Genomic DNA, 18395 nt, shown 5'->3' on the forward strand with positions numbered 1-18395 from the left:
CCCTGAATGGCCCTTGCTCCCCTTTTCCTGACCCCACAAGCGTTCTAGCTCCCCTGCACACACCTCCAGACTCCTGTCCCCTCCGATGACACCTTTGGTTTTCTTCACAAATTACTTGCCCACAGCGAGGATGCGCCCCGGGAGCTGAGCCCCCCATACAGGTATCTGCTCAGCCCTCTAGGTCCTCCTGAGGGACCAGCCAGCAGTGCTCCCCCATCCCTCCGGAGCGCCAGGCTGGTCAGCAAAGGAGGAAGCTGACTCATCAAGCAGTGAGAGTTCTACCCTGGATGTGGTGACAAAGGGACTGCAGGGGTTCCTGCAGGGTGGAGGATTCACAGGTGTACCTCAGAGGGTGTCCCTTGCATAGCATCCGGGTGATGGAGAACTCATTACCTCCACTCTCGATCCTGTAGCTGGAGAATCTTCTAGTGCACATTTCAGCTCCTTCTTCTCTAACTGGTCACTGCCTCGGATCAGACCTCCTCAGTCCTCACATTTCCCATGTCACCCCAGGCGGCCTTCCCTCGGGCTCAGCCGGGACAACCTCCCACTTCAGCCACTGAGCTTTCTTCCATGGGCCAAAAACAGTAAACCCGGATGCTCCGCCTCTTTCCCCACTGGCAGAGCTGCTTGGTGACACAGCAGAATACAATAATGGAGGGAGTGAAGGTTGAGGTGAGGGGGTTGGCAGGCAGGGACAACTGAAATTTGGCTAAAAGCAAAAGCAAAGGAAACACTGCGCAGGCCGCCTCTGAAGCGCCTTCCCAGGAGGGGCCTTCAGTGCCCCCTGCGGGCTGGACCGAGTTTACGTGCAGATTACATTAAGTCCCTCCTTCCTTTCACAGACCACCCCAGTTGGCAGCTGACCCCTGAGGACTCAGGTCAGAGGATCACAGGAAGCAGATGGGTCATCTTGTCCAGTGGTTTCCAAACTTGTAAGGTTATAGGTAGGGTAGCTGTGGACAACTGTGCATTTTGCCCCTTTGACAAAGGCCTCTGTGGGCGGAGGAGTCAGAAGGGGCTGAAATTCCACTTACATCCTGCTAAACAAGCTGTGTACCCCAGTGTGGTCTGGACCAGCCCAGAGGAAGGGTCTTGTTTTCATAATTCATTCTAGAGACAGTGTCCTTCTGTAATCTGCACCACGGTGCCATGTGGATTAGCAGCCCCGGCATAGAATGCCTCCTCCAAGGAGGGCAATCTTATAAACCAAACTTCTTTAGCTAAAGGAGTTAGAAAACCACATAAAAGGTGGGGAAACTGGAAACTGAGGCTTGTGAAGGGAGGGACATACTCAAAGTCATGCAGTTAACGCCAAGGCAGAGCTTAGAGATCAGATCCCTTCTCTCTCAAAGCAGTGTTCTTTGCACTACACTGAGCTCGCTTCCACCCCAAACCCTCTTTGAGGCATCCTGGCTCCTCTGACCCAGCCATTCTTCACAGTCTTCCTTCCCTAGCCAGGACCACGGCACAGTGTTGGCCCAGAAGGAGGCTGATAAGTATGCTGCCCGGTCTGCATAATTGCCTCCAAGTACCTCACTCATAGGGCTGCGGGCAGACATGCAGCAGGGCAGAGTGGTGAGGAATGAGAAGGGTCCACCGGACGACGTGTCAAAGTATGACAGAGAGCTGTGCCTGGGGCACTGCGGGTCAGTGAAGCTGGTAGCTCAGCTACTGAGCAGCTGGGGCCTGCTTCATAGGTACCGTCCGCCGGGGTGTCTGGGCCACGCCGTAAGGCACATGCGCGGCCACTGTGCCCATCTCCTGAGCTCCAGCCACATGGAACATCTGGTCATCAAAGAAGATGTGTGGGCGGATCTTCTCGAGGAGGGGGCCCTTGGGTGCTCCCGCAAGGAACAGGGCCTCATCCGTCTCCAGGCCCCAGCTGCGCAGTGTCTTGAGAGCCCGGGCCCCAGAACTGGCTGCACTGCGTGCTGTCACCAAGTAGGTGCGGATTGGGCACTCCAGCCGCAGGCCCTTGGAATAGAACTTCTTCTGCAGCCTACCCAGCGCCTCCAAAAAGCCCTTCAAGGGGCCCTATGAGAAGGCAAGGGAACACTGTGAGTTCACCCCTCTCCCAAACCTTTGCTCCCTCTCCAGCTGGGCTCCTCCCTAAAGCACTAGTGTCTTGGGATAAAAAAGCTTCTCAGGATCCCCAAATCTCTCAGTTCTGCTATGCCTGCTCAATGGGAGTGTTGGTACCCGTCAGTCTGGGTGTTCACACTGTTATGATTGGGATGTCCGTGTCAGCATAGTACCAGGGTAGCTGCTACTATGTAGGTCCAGCCATGTGTCCCTCACGTACATGCATGTCTGTCCTGCAGCTCTGTAAGTGTAGCCTTCTGTGCTCACCAGCAGGGATGATATTAAAAGTATTTAGTAACTATGGCATGGGCAACTTCCAGGCAGAATGGATTCCCACTTCAAACAACTGGGACAAATAGACCAGTGTGTGACTGGCTCAGGGTCTCATGCTCCAGCTCCCTAGGGTCCGGGAAAAGATTTACTCTCAGCAGTGCCCAGAACAATGAAGGTTAATCAGGACACATGAGTAAAGAAACAAATGAAGATGAAGAAAACTGCTACCTCAGGTGGATGTCAGGAAAGATGGGCTTCAGTCTTGGAGACCCCTCACCTGCTGAGTGACTGGAGCAAGCAGTGGTCTCCTGGGCTCTGCCTACCACTTAGTGGGAAAACTGTCCTGCCCTGATTCCCAAGGATTTCAGAGGGAATTAACAGGAATGGAAGTAAAATGAATATTCAGGGGCCACAACTGGACCCTGCTGAGTTCTTGGGAAGGGGGGCTGAGATGATTGAGCACCCAGATTTTTGTTAAAAGCACCAATAGGAGCTCCAAGGAAGGCTGGAGAATCCCAACAGCTCCAACCCCAGGGAACTTCCCCCAGGCTCTAGGGCATATTCTGCTCTCAGCAAAGCAGGCTTCCAGCTGTTTGACGATGAGTAAGGGTCCCTGAGCGCGATGGAGAAGGGAGGGATGGCAGGAGGTGGGAAGGGCTGGTATGGCCCAAAGCAGAGGGGCTGCTCCAGACCCCACACCCAGCTGGATCTTGCTGCTCCAATGAGGGGCACCATCCCAGTTTTTCCTTTCCTCCAGGGAGGGAAACGGGGTTTCTTCAGGGGAGGGAAGCCTCCTCAGTGGACTGAGGGAATCTCAGAGAGGAGGTGAAGGTTCTAGAGAGGTTGGTGGCTTCAGAGAGAAAGAGGGTGAGGCCTTCAGAGTGGGGTGGGGACTTTAGAGAAGGGATGGAGACGTCAGAAAGGGAGTTGGGGGCTTCTGAGAGGGATGAGAACTTAGAGAGAAGATGGGGGCTTCAAAGGGAGGATGTGACTGTAGTGGGGAGGACAGGGGCTCCATGAAGCGGTAGAAGCTCACTGAGAGGAGCCAGGGCTCAGGTGAGAGGGATGGGGGCTGGAGGCTTGGTGAAGGGAGCTGGCGGGATTCTGGCCACGCTCAGGGTTTGGTTCTAGGCTGAAGATTCCAGCCAAGGGCAGGTTCTGGGGAGCCCACTTCTCCACTCAGGGGTCCTGGGGCATATGTGGAGCACCTGGGCCAAGGGTTTGTTCTCGTGGGTCTTCTCATGCTCGAAGAATCTGTCCAGCCCATGGGCCTTGACGATGCGCTCTGACTCATCTGAGAAAAGCACGGCATCCCCATCGAAAGCCACACGCAGCTGACTCTGGGATACAGCCACATCCCTGCTGGGACTGAAGACGGTGGCGGCTGCGATCCCTGGGCAGAAGGAGGCAAGTGTTGTGTTTTTATTCTGGCAATAGGGGCCCCCTGACACCCGCCTCAGTTGCCTGGAGCCAGGAGAGGGCTATGTCACGTTATGCTTGCCCCACCTGCCTCACCCACCTGCCTCACCCAGGATTTGGGGCAAGGCTAACCAAGGCTAGTATTCAGAATATTTAAAAACTGGCCAGTAAGAATGGATGGTGGCTTTTGCTCTGAGCGGGGCTCGGAGGGCTCTGGCCTAAGCCAGAGTTTCCCTTTAGTTGCTGCTTTGTGGGAAGGTTTGTGGGGGTCCCAGGGAGGCACTTAGAGGACTCAGGACAGGAACTATTTATCAATCACTATGGAGGAATGTCAACACTTGAATATCTAGTAAGGTCATGCTGGTACGGACCAGCAGCACGTCAGTCCTGGCAGGAAGGAAGTGTCCCTCAGGCCGTTGCTGTCCTTCCAGGAGTTCCTCACAAGCCCCGGATACAGACCTACAGGGGGGCTGGGAAGGAGCCCCAACCCTGGCTTGGCCTTCCTCTCTTGCTGTTGATTCCGGCAAACACCTCACCTGCTCTGAGCCAAGGTAACGTTAAGGATATTTCAGCTCTTTCTGGGGCTGAGATCCCAGGCTGCAATCTGAGGGGGAGGGTGCAGGTACCCTCAGTCTGCTGCCACAACAGCACCCAGGTATGTCCTACTCAGGGCAGCCTGGCCGTTCATGGCTCCTTGAGGCAATGTGGTGGCCATGGGAAGTAGCACTGATGACATTTGACTGTACACAGACTCTCTGCAACCCTGGGCTTCTCCTCAGGGTCAAGGATACTGGTTGGGAACCCAGGTTCCAGACTAGAGCTACTCTGGACAATAGAGAGCCATTGCTAGGAGGCTGGAGACCTGAGCCGCTGGCTTAGTCCATTCCCTGTTCTTCACCTCTCCAAAGGCCACTTCAGCTCTACTCTTTGAGAATCTGAGACGGGAAGGGCCGGGCTTAGGCAGAGCTCTGGGAGGAGTACGCAGTGCCAACCCCGCAGCATTTCACTAGCCTGAGGTGCTATAAGCAGGACCAGGTCCTGGGCATCAGGCCAGGCACCTCCTCAGCTCTGCCAATGCTAGAGCCAAGATGAGCCAGAACCACCCCCACCCTGGGCAGGGCCTCCCTCCTGACCCCCCACCCCCATCTCTAGCCTGAGCTCAAATTGCAGACATATAGAGGCACACATGCAGGCCAGTGTCAAGGTCCTAACCAGAGGGTGTGACATCTGTGTAGCGAAATGGCTTCTGGTTCCTGGTTAAAGAAAGCCTCTTGGAGCCCCCAAGCAACTAAGAGGAGTGAGATATCAAGGGGTAGAGCGGCCAGGCTTCTAGGCAGGAGACAGCATGAAAGACGAAGAGAAAAGAGAATATATTGTTGGTTGATAAAGAAACCTGCCAGTAGCGCTCAGCCTGAGGAGCGCTCTCAAGCAGTGGGGCCATCCTTCTTCCCTTGTCGGCCTGTTTCCTTCCACGTGCAATAGGAATATACACTCTGTCAGAGGACCAAGGCTATGGCTACTACCCCAAACTGTCCCTTGAAGGAGACACATGGAGGAAAATTCTCTTCGTCACTACTTGCAGCTGGGGCTCCTAACCTCACCTCAGCACTGGCCAGCCCAGCCACTGGAATGCTGGCCATTTCCCGAACCCCACTCATTGCTCAGGCTAAACTAGATACTGATCTCCCTCCCCACTGGCCCAGAGAGGGGCAGAGACTGCCCGTGGTCACACAGGAAATCAGAACTCCTACTGACCTGGAGGATTCCTAGAAGGGAGTAACTTTCTGGGCCGTAGGGAGGGTTTCCATGGAAACAGAAGGCTGGGTGATGCTGATGAATGAAAGCATCCTTACTCTGGGGAGGGGAGCGGGTGAGAGAGGGGAATAGATGGGCAATAAGTGGAATAGGTGGGGCCTTGTTCTCCAAGTTTACAAGACAGGTCATAGGAATTAAGTATTCCCCTTCCAGTTACCATGGCAACCCCTAGCACCTGCTCAGACCTTTAGGACCAGGTCTCCCACCTCTAGTACCTCTTCTCCAGACTCCCCATATTCTCCCTCCCCAGGTTGACTCACCTTCATCAATGGCTTCCCGAACTTTTTCTGCATCAGCTGACAAGTAGAGGTTTGTGTGATAGGCCTTGAGGTAGCAGATGGGGCTATTCCCACCTGTCATGCAGAACCTCTCGATGAACAGGTCTGGGGAGGAGGTAGAGAACACCCAGGTGATGCCTGGGTCAACCCTCAGGGCCTCAGAGTGGTCCCTCCGTGTCCAATGGATGTCATCTTGGTTCTAAGTGGTGGTGGGGTAGCAGAGTGATTCTCTGAGTGGTTTTAGGCCAGGGTTCCCCCTCTCTAAGCCCCTCCACCCTTCATCCATGAAATGGGGATGATCAAATCTCTGGAACAGTTGCCTGGCTCACAGTAACATCCTCTTGTCAGGGAATCACAATACTACAAACGTACTACAAAAGGTGGGTCCCAGCCATGAGTGACCCTCCTGGACAGAGCTGATTGGATTGGGGCAGACACTTGACCCAAGCTGGACCAAGCAGATGTTTTCCCAGCCTGGGCTGATAGTCACCTAGTACCCATGTCTGCACAGGTTGTGAAATATTTGCTGGTTGGTAAACGGCTGCTGCTCTGAGCCACTGATTTAGCGCATCATTACCCAGCCCCTCATGCAGGACAACCCAATGCCTGGCGCAGCAGGGGTCCTTCACTACCTGCTCCAGTACTATAGGTGCTGTCTGTCTAATTGCTCGGTGTCTACATCACAGGTGGTTAAATATTTTGAATATCACTCTACTTCCAGCAATTTGAAATCATATTTTAAAATGCCAACTGGACTCTCTTGGTTGCTTAAAACAAATAGTCGTAAACTTATCAATTTTGGCCATGTTGAGGAAAAGCAGAGAAACCTAGTTTGAGGAGAGAAAGAGATGAGGGAAGAGGAGGAGGAGGAGGAGGAAGAGAAGAAGAACAGACATGGTGAGAGAAGCAGAAATAAGGGCTCACGGGACAGAGAGAAAAACAGCCCAGGAGAGGTTGGATTCTTGGATTCGGGCCTTTGTAAGCCCAGTCTTACTTCCGGTCCTGTGGTGCTAAGAGGCACCCCTGTAACCTAATTAGAGATTATTCTCTTCAACTTGCGCTAGCTCTGGAGAGTCTATTACTTTCCATCAAGAAGTTGAATTAAGCCACAAAGCCCCTTTACTCTGACAATTGCATCCCCTTCTCCCAGCAGCTTTGTGGGCCTGTTAGCTCCATTGCAAATAGAGAAACTGAAGTACAGAGGCAGCAAATGTCCTGCCTGGTCACGTAGGGAGTGGGGCCTGTGCAGTGGTGTGTTGGAGCTGGCTTGTACCGGCTTTTAAGAGCCGGATGTTAAACATTCAGGGATTTCTGGGGGGCCAGTTAGATCGTTCAACTGTTGGTAGCTCGAAACCAGCCACAGTGGGAATGTTTATACCCTGAAAACAGCAATGCTATATTCAGGGGTTTTTTGTCAGTTTCTTTGTGTGTGTGTTTTTTTTAAGAGCCAGTTTCCCAGCACACCACTGGGTTTGGGGCTCCGGTTGGTAGGCCCTTACCCTGCAGAGGTGTGGCCCTGTCCCCAGGGTCTGGGAGGGCTGTCCCATGGCCACACCTCTCATGCTCACCATAGTGGTTGATGCTGTTAATGAGACGGACGCCCACTTGAGCGTGGTTGTTGGTGACGAGGACGATGTCGAAGATGTCTTCACTGTCGGGGTACAGCTCCCGCAGCTGCCTGTTCACAGCCTCCAGCGCCTGGATGGGAAGGGGCACCCTCCAACTCAGACCCCCAGAGATTTATACCTGGAGTTGGTTGCTGGGATCCAACGGGAGGAGAGGGGAGGTCAGGGGCCAGGCTTGGGGTGACCAGCGGGCATGGACTGTCCCTCCTAATCTCTGCCATTGTGCAGGTTGATTATTGCTCAGGGCTGCCTCACTGACAGGGTGAGCGGAGGCTGAAATCCAGCCCCTGAGCCATTCACCAAGCTGGTTCCGTGGCGTGGGGCTGCATTAGTTGAGAGGATGGGGCGGGCTCTCCTTCCCACCATGGCTTGGTCCCGTAGACAAGCCCTGCTCCTGCCGGGTGGCATCAGCCCCGCGGACCCCTTTCCCCTACTCAGACACCCATGGGTGCTTTTGTCTAACCCCCCACAAAGGCACTGTATGGCTAGTGGTGGGACTGCCCCTCACCTTCACGAAGGGGAAGGCCGGCCCCGGGCTAAATGGCTCGTTCTCATGTTCTAGCTGATATCGCACGTACTCCTCCACACCCTGCTCGGCGTAGATCCGCTGCTCCTCGTCCATGCGGAACAAGGCTCGCGAGGACACAGCAATGGTGACTGCGTTCTGAGGCTTGGGCTGTGGAGGTGCAGGAGAAGGGCCGTCACTCACACTCCCCTGAGTGTCCTGTGCTGGCCCCTCTGAGTAGTGGGGCAGGGAGAAGACCCAGGCCAGCCTCTGCCCTCAGGAGGCTCAGCCTCAGGCAGGGGCAGACCTATGTCAGCACCCCATCAGTGCAGGACCCAGCTGGGGACTGACGGAGATGAGGAGCACAGCAGGAGAAGAAGAACATGCCCTCCGGGAGTTTGCAATCTAGCCAGTCGTCTGGACACAGCAGAAAACTGAATACAGTGTATGTGCCCAGAGTATGACTGATGCTCAAGATGGTCTCCAGATGGTTTCCATTATAAGATGAAAGCTGCATGTCCTTAGGAAGACATGGTGCCTAGACACACGACAATTATATAAGAAAGTTTATCTCCAGCCCACAATTTTCTCCTGAGCTCCAGACTCATATATCTAACTGTCCCAGTTGACTAACAGACACTGAAACTAAACATGCCCAAGGATAAATTCCTGCCACTCTCTCTACTTCTAAACCTGGTCTCTTTCCCCCTCCCTCAGCTCACTGCTCAGCACCAAGCACTCATCGCCTAAACCAGAAGCCCAGAAGTCAGCCTCAAGTCTTCCCTCTTCCTCAACTTCCTTTCCCCATCAACCAATTATCAAAACCTGTGAGCTCCACTAGAATCCATCCACTTCTTTCTGTCTTCCCTACCACAGTCCAATCTACTACCATCTCCCATCTCCTCCAATCTGTCAGCCATATTGCTGTTAGGGATTTTTCTCAAGTTCAGATCTGGTCATGTCCCCCTCCTTTGTGTGGTGCCCACTCCTCAGACTCTAGTCGATTGCCTTGAGTATAGAGTAGAAAACTCTTCACAAGACCCCTACCTATCTCTCTACTTTCACCTCCCATGACCCCACTTTGCTCAATCTGACATTTCTCACGTCCAAGCACACCTTCCGTCTTTCTCTGAGCCTTTGCACTGATGGTCCCCCTGCCTGGCCTATTATTTCCCTGACTCTCCATCCAGCTAACTTCTTCCAAACTACATGGCACCTCTAGGAAGCCTTCCCTCACCCCTAGTCATGGGTTTGCTAACTCTCCTTTCCTACTTTCCTATTTCCTTTTTAGTAAAATTTAACACTAAATCGTAATTCCTTACTTAATCATTTCTATTTCTAGGCAGAGTTCTAGAAAGGAAGCAGGTAGGAATCATGCTTAAGTTCTGAGGGAGCAGGAACTATGACTATCTTGTTCATTTATTATATCTCTAGTGCTCAGAACTGCACCTAGCTCACAGTAGGTGTTTAGCAAAGTTTTAATGCCTCCAAACTTTTAAGTAATGTATTTCAACAAGAAACAGTATTTGCCACAATGAATTTAACATGAAATAGAAAACTTCAGTGCAGTGCCCTAATTTGTTCAGATTATTAATATATAGTAGGTGCTCAGAAAATATTTTTTTGGTTGATGCAAATTTAGCAAATATTTGTTGATTCTTTGTGCCAGACAGCTGGGTTCTGCCTGGGGGGTGGTCCTGGTAGAGACTTGGCTGCTGCCCTCAGAGCTCACAGGCTGGTAGGGGAGAAAGACAGGTAAACAGAGATGTAAAAGGGACTGAAATGAGTGATAGAATACAGGTGAAAGCCAAGTTTTGATAACAGGGGTTCAGAGGAAGTTGTCACGGGAGAGGAGGCATTTGAGCAGAGCCTTGAAGGAGGAGTAGGGCAAAGGAAGGCATGAAGAGGTATGCACATACACAGTGCATTCACACAGGTGAGCAGAGCCCAGGGCATGGGGGCGGGGGGCGGGTGAGTACAGGTAAGGAACTAGAATGCAGAGGGCCTTCTCTCAGGGCCCCAGGAGGTCCTTAGAACTCCTTCACCACCTCCAGTGGAATAGAGACAAGGGCATGCCATCACAGACAGCAGCTGAAAATCCCAGGGGAGGGCAGATGTGGGTGCCCAAGGGACTCACAGACACCCAGAGTCCCACTACATCTCTACGACCTGAGCAGTCCTGGGACCACGATTCCCACTACACAGATGAGGACACAGGGGCTCAAGTTGAAGGCAAGACTCAAACGGACCTTGCACTCCGGCCTGCTCTTGATAGCCCTGCGGGCCGTGCACGGCCCCGCTGCTTCCGTCTGGAGTCAAGTCGGCTTCCAATCAGTTGACAACATTGAGTGATGCCCATGTGACAGGCACTGGGCTGGGTACATGGCAGGAAACAAGACAAGTGTGACCCCTGCCCCCATGGAGCTTATGATCTGTCCCCAAGGCAGGGATCTGTGTCATCCGTTAGAACAGCACTATCTTTCTGTGATAATAGAAACATCCAGCGAGGTCTGCATGGCTACATGGGCGATGGAGCAACTTGAAATGTGGCTAGTGGGAACTGAGAAACTGAATTTTTAATTGTGTTTAATTTTAATCAATTTAAATTTAAGTAGCTACAAATGGCTAGTGGCTAGTGAGGCTTTAGAACCTTAAAGTAGGAGTGAAAGACCAAAGAGTTCCACAAGCTCGTGAGGTGAACCTCAGTTTGCTTTTGACTTTTACTCCAACCAAGCTGCTGTATGTGGCCAGCAGGGTCAGTGCCAGGCAGTGGCAGGACAGGTGCCTCTCCCCTAGGGCTTAGCTCAACTACTCTCCCAGTTGCTGACCAACCCTGTGTGTCTGTGTGTCCTTGGGCTGCATACCTCCCAACTGCCTCAGTGCCTGTGAGCCTTCAAGAAAAGAAGGTAAAGTTAAAAGACCCAAAGAAAAGGGGTAATAGAAGGATGGCCAGAAATGGTAAGGATGGGCTTGGGAGAATAGGGAGACCCACTCTCATAAACCCAGGAAGCCTGTTGGCCTTCAGGACAGGGGCTGAGCTTACTCCGCCCCCTGGGCTTACTGCCCCAGGGCATGGGCCCATCATCCCTTCAAGGACAAAGAGCGGGATGTCCTCCCAGCCCCTTCAGGCAGGTTCCCAAGCCCGTCACTCCAGCCCAGGCAGCCAGCCAAGGTCTCACTCCTCGCTTTCTATCCCACAGTCCCCGCCAGGCAGCCATGTTCTGGGTCCCCTCTGGGTCCCACCTTGAGCCATTGCAAGAAAACTATGCCAGCTGCCTTGGCTCCAGGAGTCTCCACTTCCTTCTTTTACAGATGGGGAAATTGGCCCAGAGAGGGGCAGAATATTACTCTAGGTCACACAGCAAAGCCAAGGCAGAGCCAGGATAAGATCCCAAGTCTTTGGTCTACAACCTGGCCTCTGTCCACACAGTAGCCCCCCTCATATGCCCATCCTCAATAGCTCCCAGAAGGCCCCAACCCTTGCTACTTGAGCCACTTCTCTGGGACACTCTCCTGATGCAGCTCTTCCTTTCTGGATTTGGGAGAAATGGTGAGGGGCGTGGCACCTTCAGACCAAGGTTTCTAAGGGCAGGGCTCTCTTTCCCCTCAGAATGGAGGTCCCAAGGGCAGGACCCTGCCTGCCCACTCAGCCTGTTCTTACACTGTACAAGTAAAGTCTAAGGGCCTAGAGGATATAAGCTGCTATGGAAATAAGGATCCCAGCTGGAAGAGATGAGCGACCTGTCCAGACTCCAGGAGGAGCTAAGGAACAGGTGAAAGGGGCTGGCCAGAGGGGGGAGAATTGAGCACTTAGAGTCCCTGCTGGACATAGCTGCAGAGGGAGGCCACCCTGTCATTCGTTGTCAGGTGACCTGGGGATCGTTCCTCCAGAAATCAGAAAGAAGTCCAGATTCCAGACTGGGAATTGGGTCAGAAAGACCCTTACCCTAAACCAAGGACTCAGCCTGGAAACACTGGCCTCCAGGAAGCCAGGGTCCTGCCAGGTCTCTCTGCCTTCCATTGGGGTGTGTGTGGAGAGGCAGGCTGGTTATTCTGGCTTGGGGAATAGCGATGAGGGGATGATGGAGGACAGCCCAACCCCACCCAGCCTGTCTCAGGAGCTCTCATTTTGGCTGATATGCTTCTGCTTGTTGGATCCAAGATAGGAACATGGCCAAAAACTATTATTTCTAGAAGGACTGGGAGGGAGAAGGGCTGCTGGAGAAGAATGGGACAGAGACGTCTATACTGAGGAAGTCCTCTGACCCCATGAGGTAAGGGCCTCCTATGGGCCTTCAGAGCTTAATATTTCACTCAAGCCCCTGGGAATGAGCATAAGCCCAGGCCAGGACATGATGGGGCCTGTCATGCAGGGACTCAGCTCCCGCTCCCCGCACAAGAATGTAGGATATGGTGAGGCCAAAAAGGAACACCAATGGAGCCATAGGTAAGGGAGTCACACCACTATTTCTCGCTGGCGGCTGGTTGGAGACACAGGAAGCAGGAGCCACGTGATGCGCAATCCACAGTCCGCTTCTCTGCCAGCCAACCAACCCCACTTGCCAGCTGCAATCCGTACTTGCTAGCCTAGCCACGGCAGTTATATTAGTGGCTAATGGCTAACCCGTAACAGCTGATGGCCACCCAGCCACAGTGGATGGCCATCTAATAATTAAGCCAGGACCTTTCTACGTGAGGCCAAGAGCCTGGAAACTGCTCTCTGGGACTCTGTCCCCACAGGGCCCATGAGGCCCAAAGCCCCCAAAATAGCCTGTGGGAGGAGGGACTACTGCAGGAAGGAGTAGGGGCCAGGAAACCACTCGGCTCCTTTCCTCCCCAAACTGTGAGGGTTAGGGGCTGACAGAGAAGTCATGAGTAACAACTGGGCCTGAGTTCCCTGGTTCCTTGGTGCTTGGGGAGGAAATGGATTGGTGAGCCCCACTCACCACCCTACCCATGACATCAATCCAGCTTCCTCCTCAGACCCTGCCTGCTGCCAGACACACCCTCTCCAATCCATCCACCACACTGCCCAGGGTCATCTTTCTAAAATGAAAATGGCATCAAGTTAATCCCTTGCTGAAAAATCCTGCAATAGCTCCATGATTGTTTTCACACTTTTTTAAAAAGTAGGCTGACCTTTTATTGAAATGAACTCTTGGGGGAGACCCCAATAGGTAAACCAGACATTACCATATGTTATTGATATAAATCTACTTTGCAAATTCAAATGCATTACATGTACAGAAAGTATTTATTATCCCATCAACCAATGAAAAGAACACAGTTGTTTGGGTGATGACAAATGTGAAACGGGGGGTTAGGATGCCAGTGCAGACTTAAGCTTCATCAGCTCGTCAATTTGTTTCTGTGCTTGTTGGTTTTTGCACTGTATTGGAAAATCCTGATTGATAACCAACGTGTGGTTGCAAATGGTAAAAGGTTTTTTTGTTTTGTTTTGTTTTAAACTGCAAGCCTCAAGAGACTCAGCAATAATTGTCAGCAACCTCAAGATACTCTTTCATTAAACAGATCACAGGAAAAGCTTTGTTCTGAGGTTTTAATCAACCTGCAGTATAAATTAATATGTTGGTGGTCTCTCAGGTGCTAAAACGTACACATAACACATTTCAGTGAGTTGAGTTTTATTTCACATTTTTAATTGTTTAAAACATACTTTGAACAAGAAAGAAAATAAATTGGATTCACATGTGTGCAGACCCCCTGAAACACGGGGCTCTATGGATCCTAGTTTTAAAACTCCTCACTGAATAAGATCCAGGCTCCTTAACCTGGCACTCAAGCCCCTCCGTGGGTCTCTGGCAGCCCTCCAACTCTTCCCCAAAGATCCTGCATTCTTTCACTCAGTTGCCCTCTCCATACCTTTTGTCCATCCTGTTTCCCTCTCAGCCTGGGAAACTCCACCTATTCAGGCTTTAAGATCAGCTCAAATATCACCTCTCCACAAAGCCTAACTTAGTGATTCCCTCCCTCTGCTCCCCCTGTACTTGTAGGGTCTTTCACCTCAGCACCCACCATGTGCAGGGTCTCCCTCAGTGCAGTGTGAGCTCCTGAAGCAGGGACTCAGCCCAACTCATCCCGCAGTCCCCACTGCCGAAGGGGCCTGGCGATACTTCAGGAAATGACTGTGACAGGTGGGCCTCCTGGGGAAAGGTTCTTAGAGGGAAATAGCGGGACACTTTAAGGTCAGGCAGTAGCTCTTTGGAGGATGCTCTGAGCCAGCGTCTATTCTCAGTCTCCTCCCCAAGCTCTGATATCTGGTAAGCGGGAGTGAACAAGGCCTGGGGGCGCCAAACAGGGCATCAGTAACTTGTCGGATGGGGGAGAGGACCTCTCTCCTCTGTGTGAGTCTGGGAGAGCTGAAACCACACAGGCGTAGTGGAGATGTTGATGCCCACTGCTAAGGGAGCAGAACCAGAGCTGGGGCACAGAGCCCAGCACTGGGAGCCCGAAACCAGGGGCGCAGAGTCCAAAACGCACCCTTAGGACACGGAGAGCACAGCGTAGTGAGCCCAGGACATAGGGCCCTGAGCCAGACCCCAAACCAGAGGCTTGCTTCCGGAGCCCGGTACCCAGAAGGCAGAAACCAGAGGACACGGCAGGGGGCCCGGTTTCCAGAGTCCGGTTACCGGAGCCCAGGACGCCTCCGCAGGCGTCCATGACCGGCTTTGCCAACAAGTGCTGCGGGCACGCACCAGGCAGCCCGCTCCGGGAGGGGCTGAGCCTCCGGCCCCGAGCTGGGCCTTGATGGCAGCGTGGGGGAGGGGGATCCTGGCGTAGAACCCGAGTCCCAGAAAAAACACCCGAGCAGAGCTCCCAAAATAAACACGAGCCCGCTCCAACCGCCCGGCGCATTCTGGTGCTGAGGGGCTGCGTCCCCTCCCGGAAGGGTGCCAAAGGTCCCTCTTCAGGGGGCTTATGACCGCTACCCTGGTGACCTTTCCCCTGCCCTCCCTCCATACCCACATCCTGTATTTACCGATTTGGGTTTCTTCTTGGGCGCGAGGTTGTCGTGGAAAGTCTTGGCTTCCGCCCAACGCGGGACCGCGGCGGTCTCTGCCCCAGGCCCGGGTTCGCGGGGCTCAGGGGGCTTCCCGGACTCCATGCTTCGGCTGTGACCCAGCCCCTCCAGAGCGGGTGGCTGCGGAGACACGGAGCTCTCCGGGCTGGGCTGCTGGAGGGAGGCGCGTCCCGGCTGTGAGAAGGGGGCGGGCAGCGGCGGGGAGTGTAGGCTGGCGAGCCGGCGGGAGGGAGGGGTGGGGGCGGGGGTGCCAAACTCGCCCTCTCGGTTGCGGGTGTGTAGCTGTTGTATGTGTATCGGGGGACAACTGAGATCTCCGTCCCAGACCGCCCCACGCCCGAAATGAAAGGGGTGTGGTGGGGGTTGGCCTCTCCGGTCTCAGGTAGAGGGAGCCTGAAGCGGAGCTTGCGGGCTGCTGCGGATTCGTGGTGTTCGTTAGCCGGGATGGCGTTCTTCGCAGGCGCTCCGGGAGAGAGGGCAGGCCTGACAACTTTTTTTTTTTTTTTTTTTAACCAGGATGGTGAATCCCAAAGTAGAAAGTGAAAAGCTGGCTGCCCCGCGCCCCCAAGCTAACCTCCTCTTTCCCCTCCGATGCCAGAACTCTCCTCAAGTGCTAGTCCATCCCGTGGAGGCGGAGGGGGTAGTGGATGGATAGCTCCGTCCATGAGGAGGAGCCCGCTCCTACCCGGGCGCACAGTGGAGGGCCCAGCCCGGCAGCTCTTCCCCACCAAGGCGGAAGGGACCTTGAAGTCCGTGACGAGACCAGATTCCCCTCTTTGTGGACCAGTACCCAGAACAGGGAGACTCAGAGGGACTCTGAACCTCAGTTCTTGCTGGGCCCTCGAGGGCCAGCAGGGGGCGCGCACTCCCAGGTGCCACCTGCCACGCCTGGGGTGGTTCGTTACAGGCCATAAAGTGGCTGGGTAGGAGGGTAGGAAAAGAGAGCCTCGGAATCAAAGACTTGCAGCACCATGCTGGAGTTTAAGGTCATTGTACCCCTTGGTGGAGAGCCCGGAGTGCAGACACTAATGCCACCCATCCCAAGGCACAATCCAGGAAGCAGGCAAGGGGCATCCCTGTGTGAGCCTAGAAGTTGCACAGGTGGATGGGAGCAGCAGGAGAAAATACTGGCTTAGTCTGGAGAGCGTCCCCATGGGAAGATGTACAGAATGGAGGGACCTTCCCAGACTCCTTCATGTCCTGGGAAGAACTAACCAAACCTTGTGTGGGAGGAAGCTGAAGATAATAACAAAAGTTTTAGGATTGGGGAAATATGTTTAGACTTGCCCTTCTCTGAGCTTGGTAGATTGTTTCCATAGACGACCCCAAACTCTCTCCCATCATGCCTGCTCTTTGGCAGTGTGACGTTGACACTTCTCCCATCCAGAGGTGGAGCTGAATTTGAGTTGACTCAGTGTCTTGCTTTGACTAATAGAATGCTATAGAAGTGATGCTATATGGTCTCCAAGCTTAAGAGGACTTGCAGATTCCAGTTTTGCCCTCTTGGGAACCAGCTACAATGTAAAGAAGTCTGGACTGTGCTGTGGGAAAGGCCACATGGTGCGACAGAGAGGCCCTGGAGGATAAGAAGCCAGTGGAAAACAGTGGTTTCCCAGATGACCATGAGCACCAATTGCCAGACACATGAGTGAGGCCATCTTGGCTGTTCCAGCCCCAGCTCAGCTCCAGTGTGATGCCACTGGGTGAGTGACCCCAGCTTACAGCACATGAAGCAGTAAAACCTCCTAGATGAGCCTAGCCAACCCACAGAAACATGAAAAATAATAAATTGTTGTTTTGAACACTAAGTTTTGTGGTGGCTTGTTATATAGCAATAAATAATGTAACTCTAGGAAAGGGTCAGTTTTTCTCGAGTTCCTCGTGGAGACGGAGGAGGTCACTTAGGAAGAACATATAGAGTGGTTGTATGGATGAGAGTGAGTACCTGATGCAAAGGTGAACCATCCCCATGCTGTCCAGTGACCTTTAACCTGTGTGGCCTGGATTGAAAAGATGATCTGGGCCAATCAGATTCCTCTTTCTCAGGAATTTGGAATTGGGAAACAGGAGGGATAGTCAACCGCAGGAACAGAAGCTGAGGATGCTGTGAAATACAGTTGGCTCCCAACAGACCTGGATGAGCCTTAGCAGCTGCAGTTATGTTCAGCATGAAACCAAGAGGGGATAGAAACTCTTTGACAAGAATGAGCCAATCAGCAGATAAAGATGGGAAAAGATGTGCAGAGGGGCAAGAAAGAGAAACCAGGCTGCCCTGAGAGGGAGCTGCCTCTGGTCCTGATAGTTTTCCAAGTTTCTGTTAAGATCCTGGCTATCGTGCCCATCTCTAAATATCCACGAGATTCTCCATATTGCTTCAACAAAAAAAAGTTGCTGGCTATTGGTTTTGTTTGGTTAGCAACCTTTCCCACCCTCTTCTTCTAGTACTGGCCCTGCTTCTCTGGTCATAGGAGTAGACATGTGACCTAGGCCTGACCAACTGTAGAACCCTAGTTCCCTAGACACAGTGATTGAGCCGAGGATGAGCACATGACTCCAGCAGGGCCACTCTCCTTACTCTTACATAGGGATGCTGGCAAATTTGTTTCTTTCTTCTCTGGGGCTATTAATTCAGGACAATGTAAGCTGGGAACCCATCTTTCCCTGTGGCAGGTGAGAGATCGTTGGAAAAGCACTTCTGAAGAGGACAATGAGGTCACAGAGAGAGAAGCAGAAGCCAGGAGGGATAGAGGGTGCAAGGTGGAGCCTCTGGATCCAGCAAAGTCTGAACTTCCCAATTACATGAGCCAATAAGCCTCCCTTTTTGCTTGAGCTTGTTTGAGTTGGGTTTTGTTCACTTGGAACCCAAAGGCTTGACTCATACAGCCCCCTTTACTTGGAGACTTACACGTGTATCCTGCTCAGTTGACAGGGAATCTCATAGGAAACTGTATGATAAATATGATGGACTGTGTACACATGAGGAGCCAACTGTCTCAGATTTGAGAGGGCTTCACCGAGGAGGAGATCACTGAGACAGGGGAATGTGTGGCCCAGGGAGGGGCAATGGCTTGAGTACAGGTGCAGAAGCCTAAGAGATCCCTTAGGGAAACGGGGACAATTCAGAGTGGCTCAAATTCAGGGTGCAGGAGGGGACAAGAACAGGCTTCTGAGGTCAGCAGGTGGCCCATCATGCAGGCCCTTGAGGGACTTTTAAGGAGCTTATCACACTGAGGGCAGAGGGGAGACTGAAGAGTTGACATGATCAGATTTGTGCTTTAGGGAGATCACTCTGGTTTTTCTCGGAGCAGCTAGATGGCACGGAAAGCAAGCCTAAAGGTCGACTAACGTGGGCT

At 52.9% G+C, this 18395-nt stretch overlaps 2 protein-coding genes across 2 annotated transcripts in view; both read right to left on the reverse strand.

Annotated features, from left to right (window-relative positions):
• Positions 1-1621, reverse strand: part of HEYL (hes related family bHLH transcription factor with YRPW motif like) — a 31547-nt gene extending 29926 nt beyond the window's left edge. Inside the window, exon 1 of the mRNA XM_074334468.1 lies at positions 394-1621. The gene's annotated coding sequence lies outside the window, so the exon portion shown is untranslated. The remainder of the gene's footprint in view (positions 1-393) is intronic.
• NT5C1A (5'-nucleotidase, cytosolic IA) lies at positions 1129-15542 on the reverse strand. Its single transcript, XM_019718782.2, has 6 exons — positions 15001-15542; positions 8004-8171; positions 7439-7568; positions 5853-5975; positions 3567-3751; positions 1129-2037 (listed from the first exon to the last, which is right to left on the reverse strand). Exons 1-6 carry the CDS (start codon positions 15124-15126, stop codon positions 1672-1674), a joined length of 1098 nt encoding a protein of 365 aa, XP_019574341.2. The 5' UTR covers positions 15127-15542; the 3' UTR covers positions 1129-1671.
• Between the last annotated feature and the right edge of the window lie 2853 nt (positions 15543-18395).

Source organism: Rhinolophus sinicus, linkage group LG06, assembly GCF_036562045.2.
Source record: "Rhinolophus sinicus isolate RSC01 linkage group LG06, ASM3656204v1, whole genome shotgun sequence".
Lineage (NCBI taxonomy): Eukaryota > Metazoa > Chordata > Mammalia > Chiroptera > Rhinolophidae > Rhinolophus > Rhinolophus sinicus.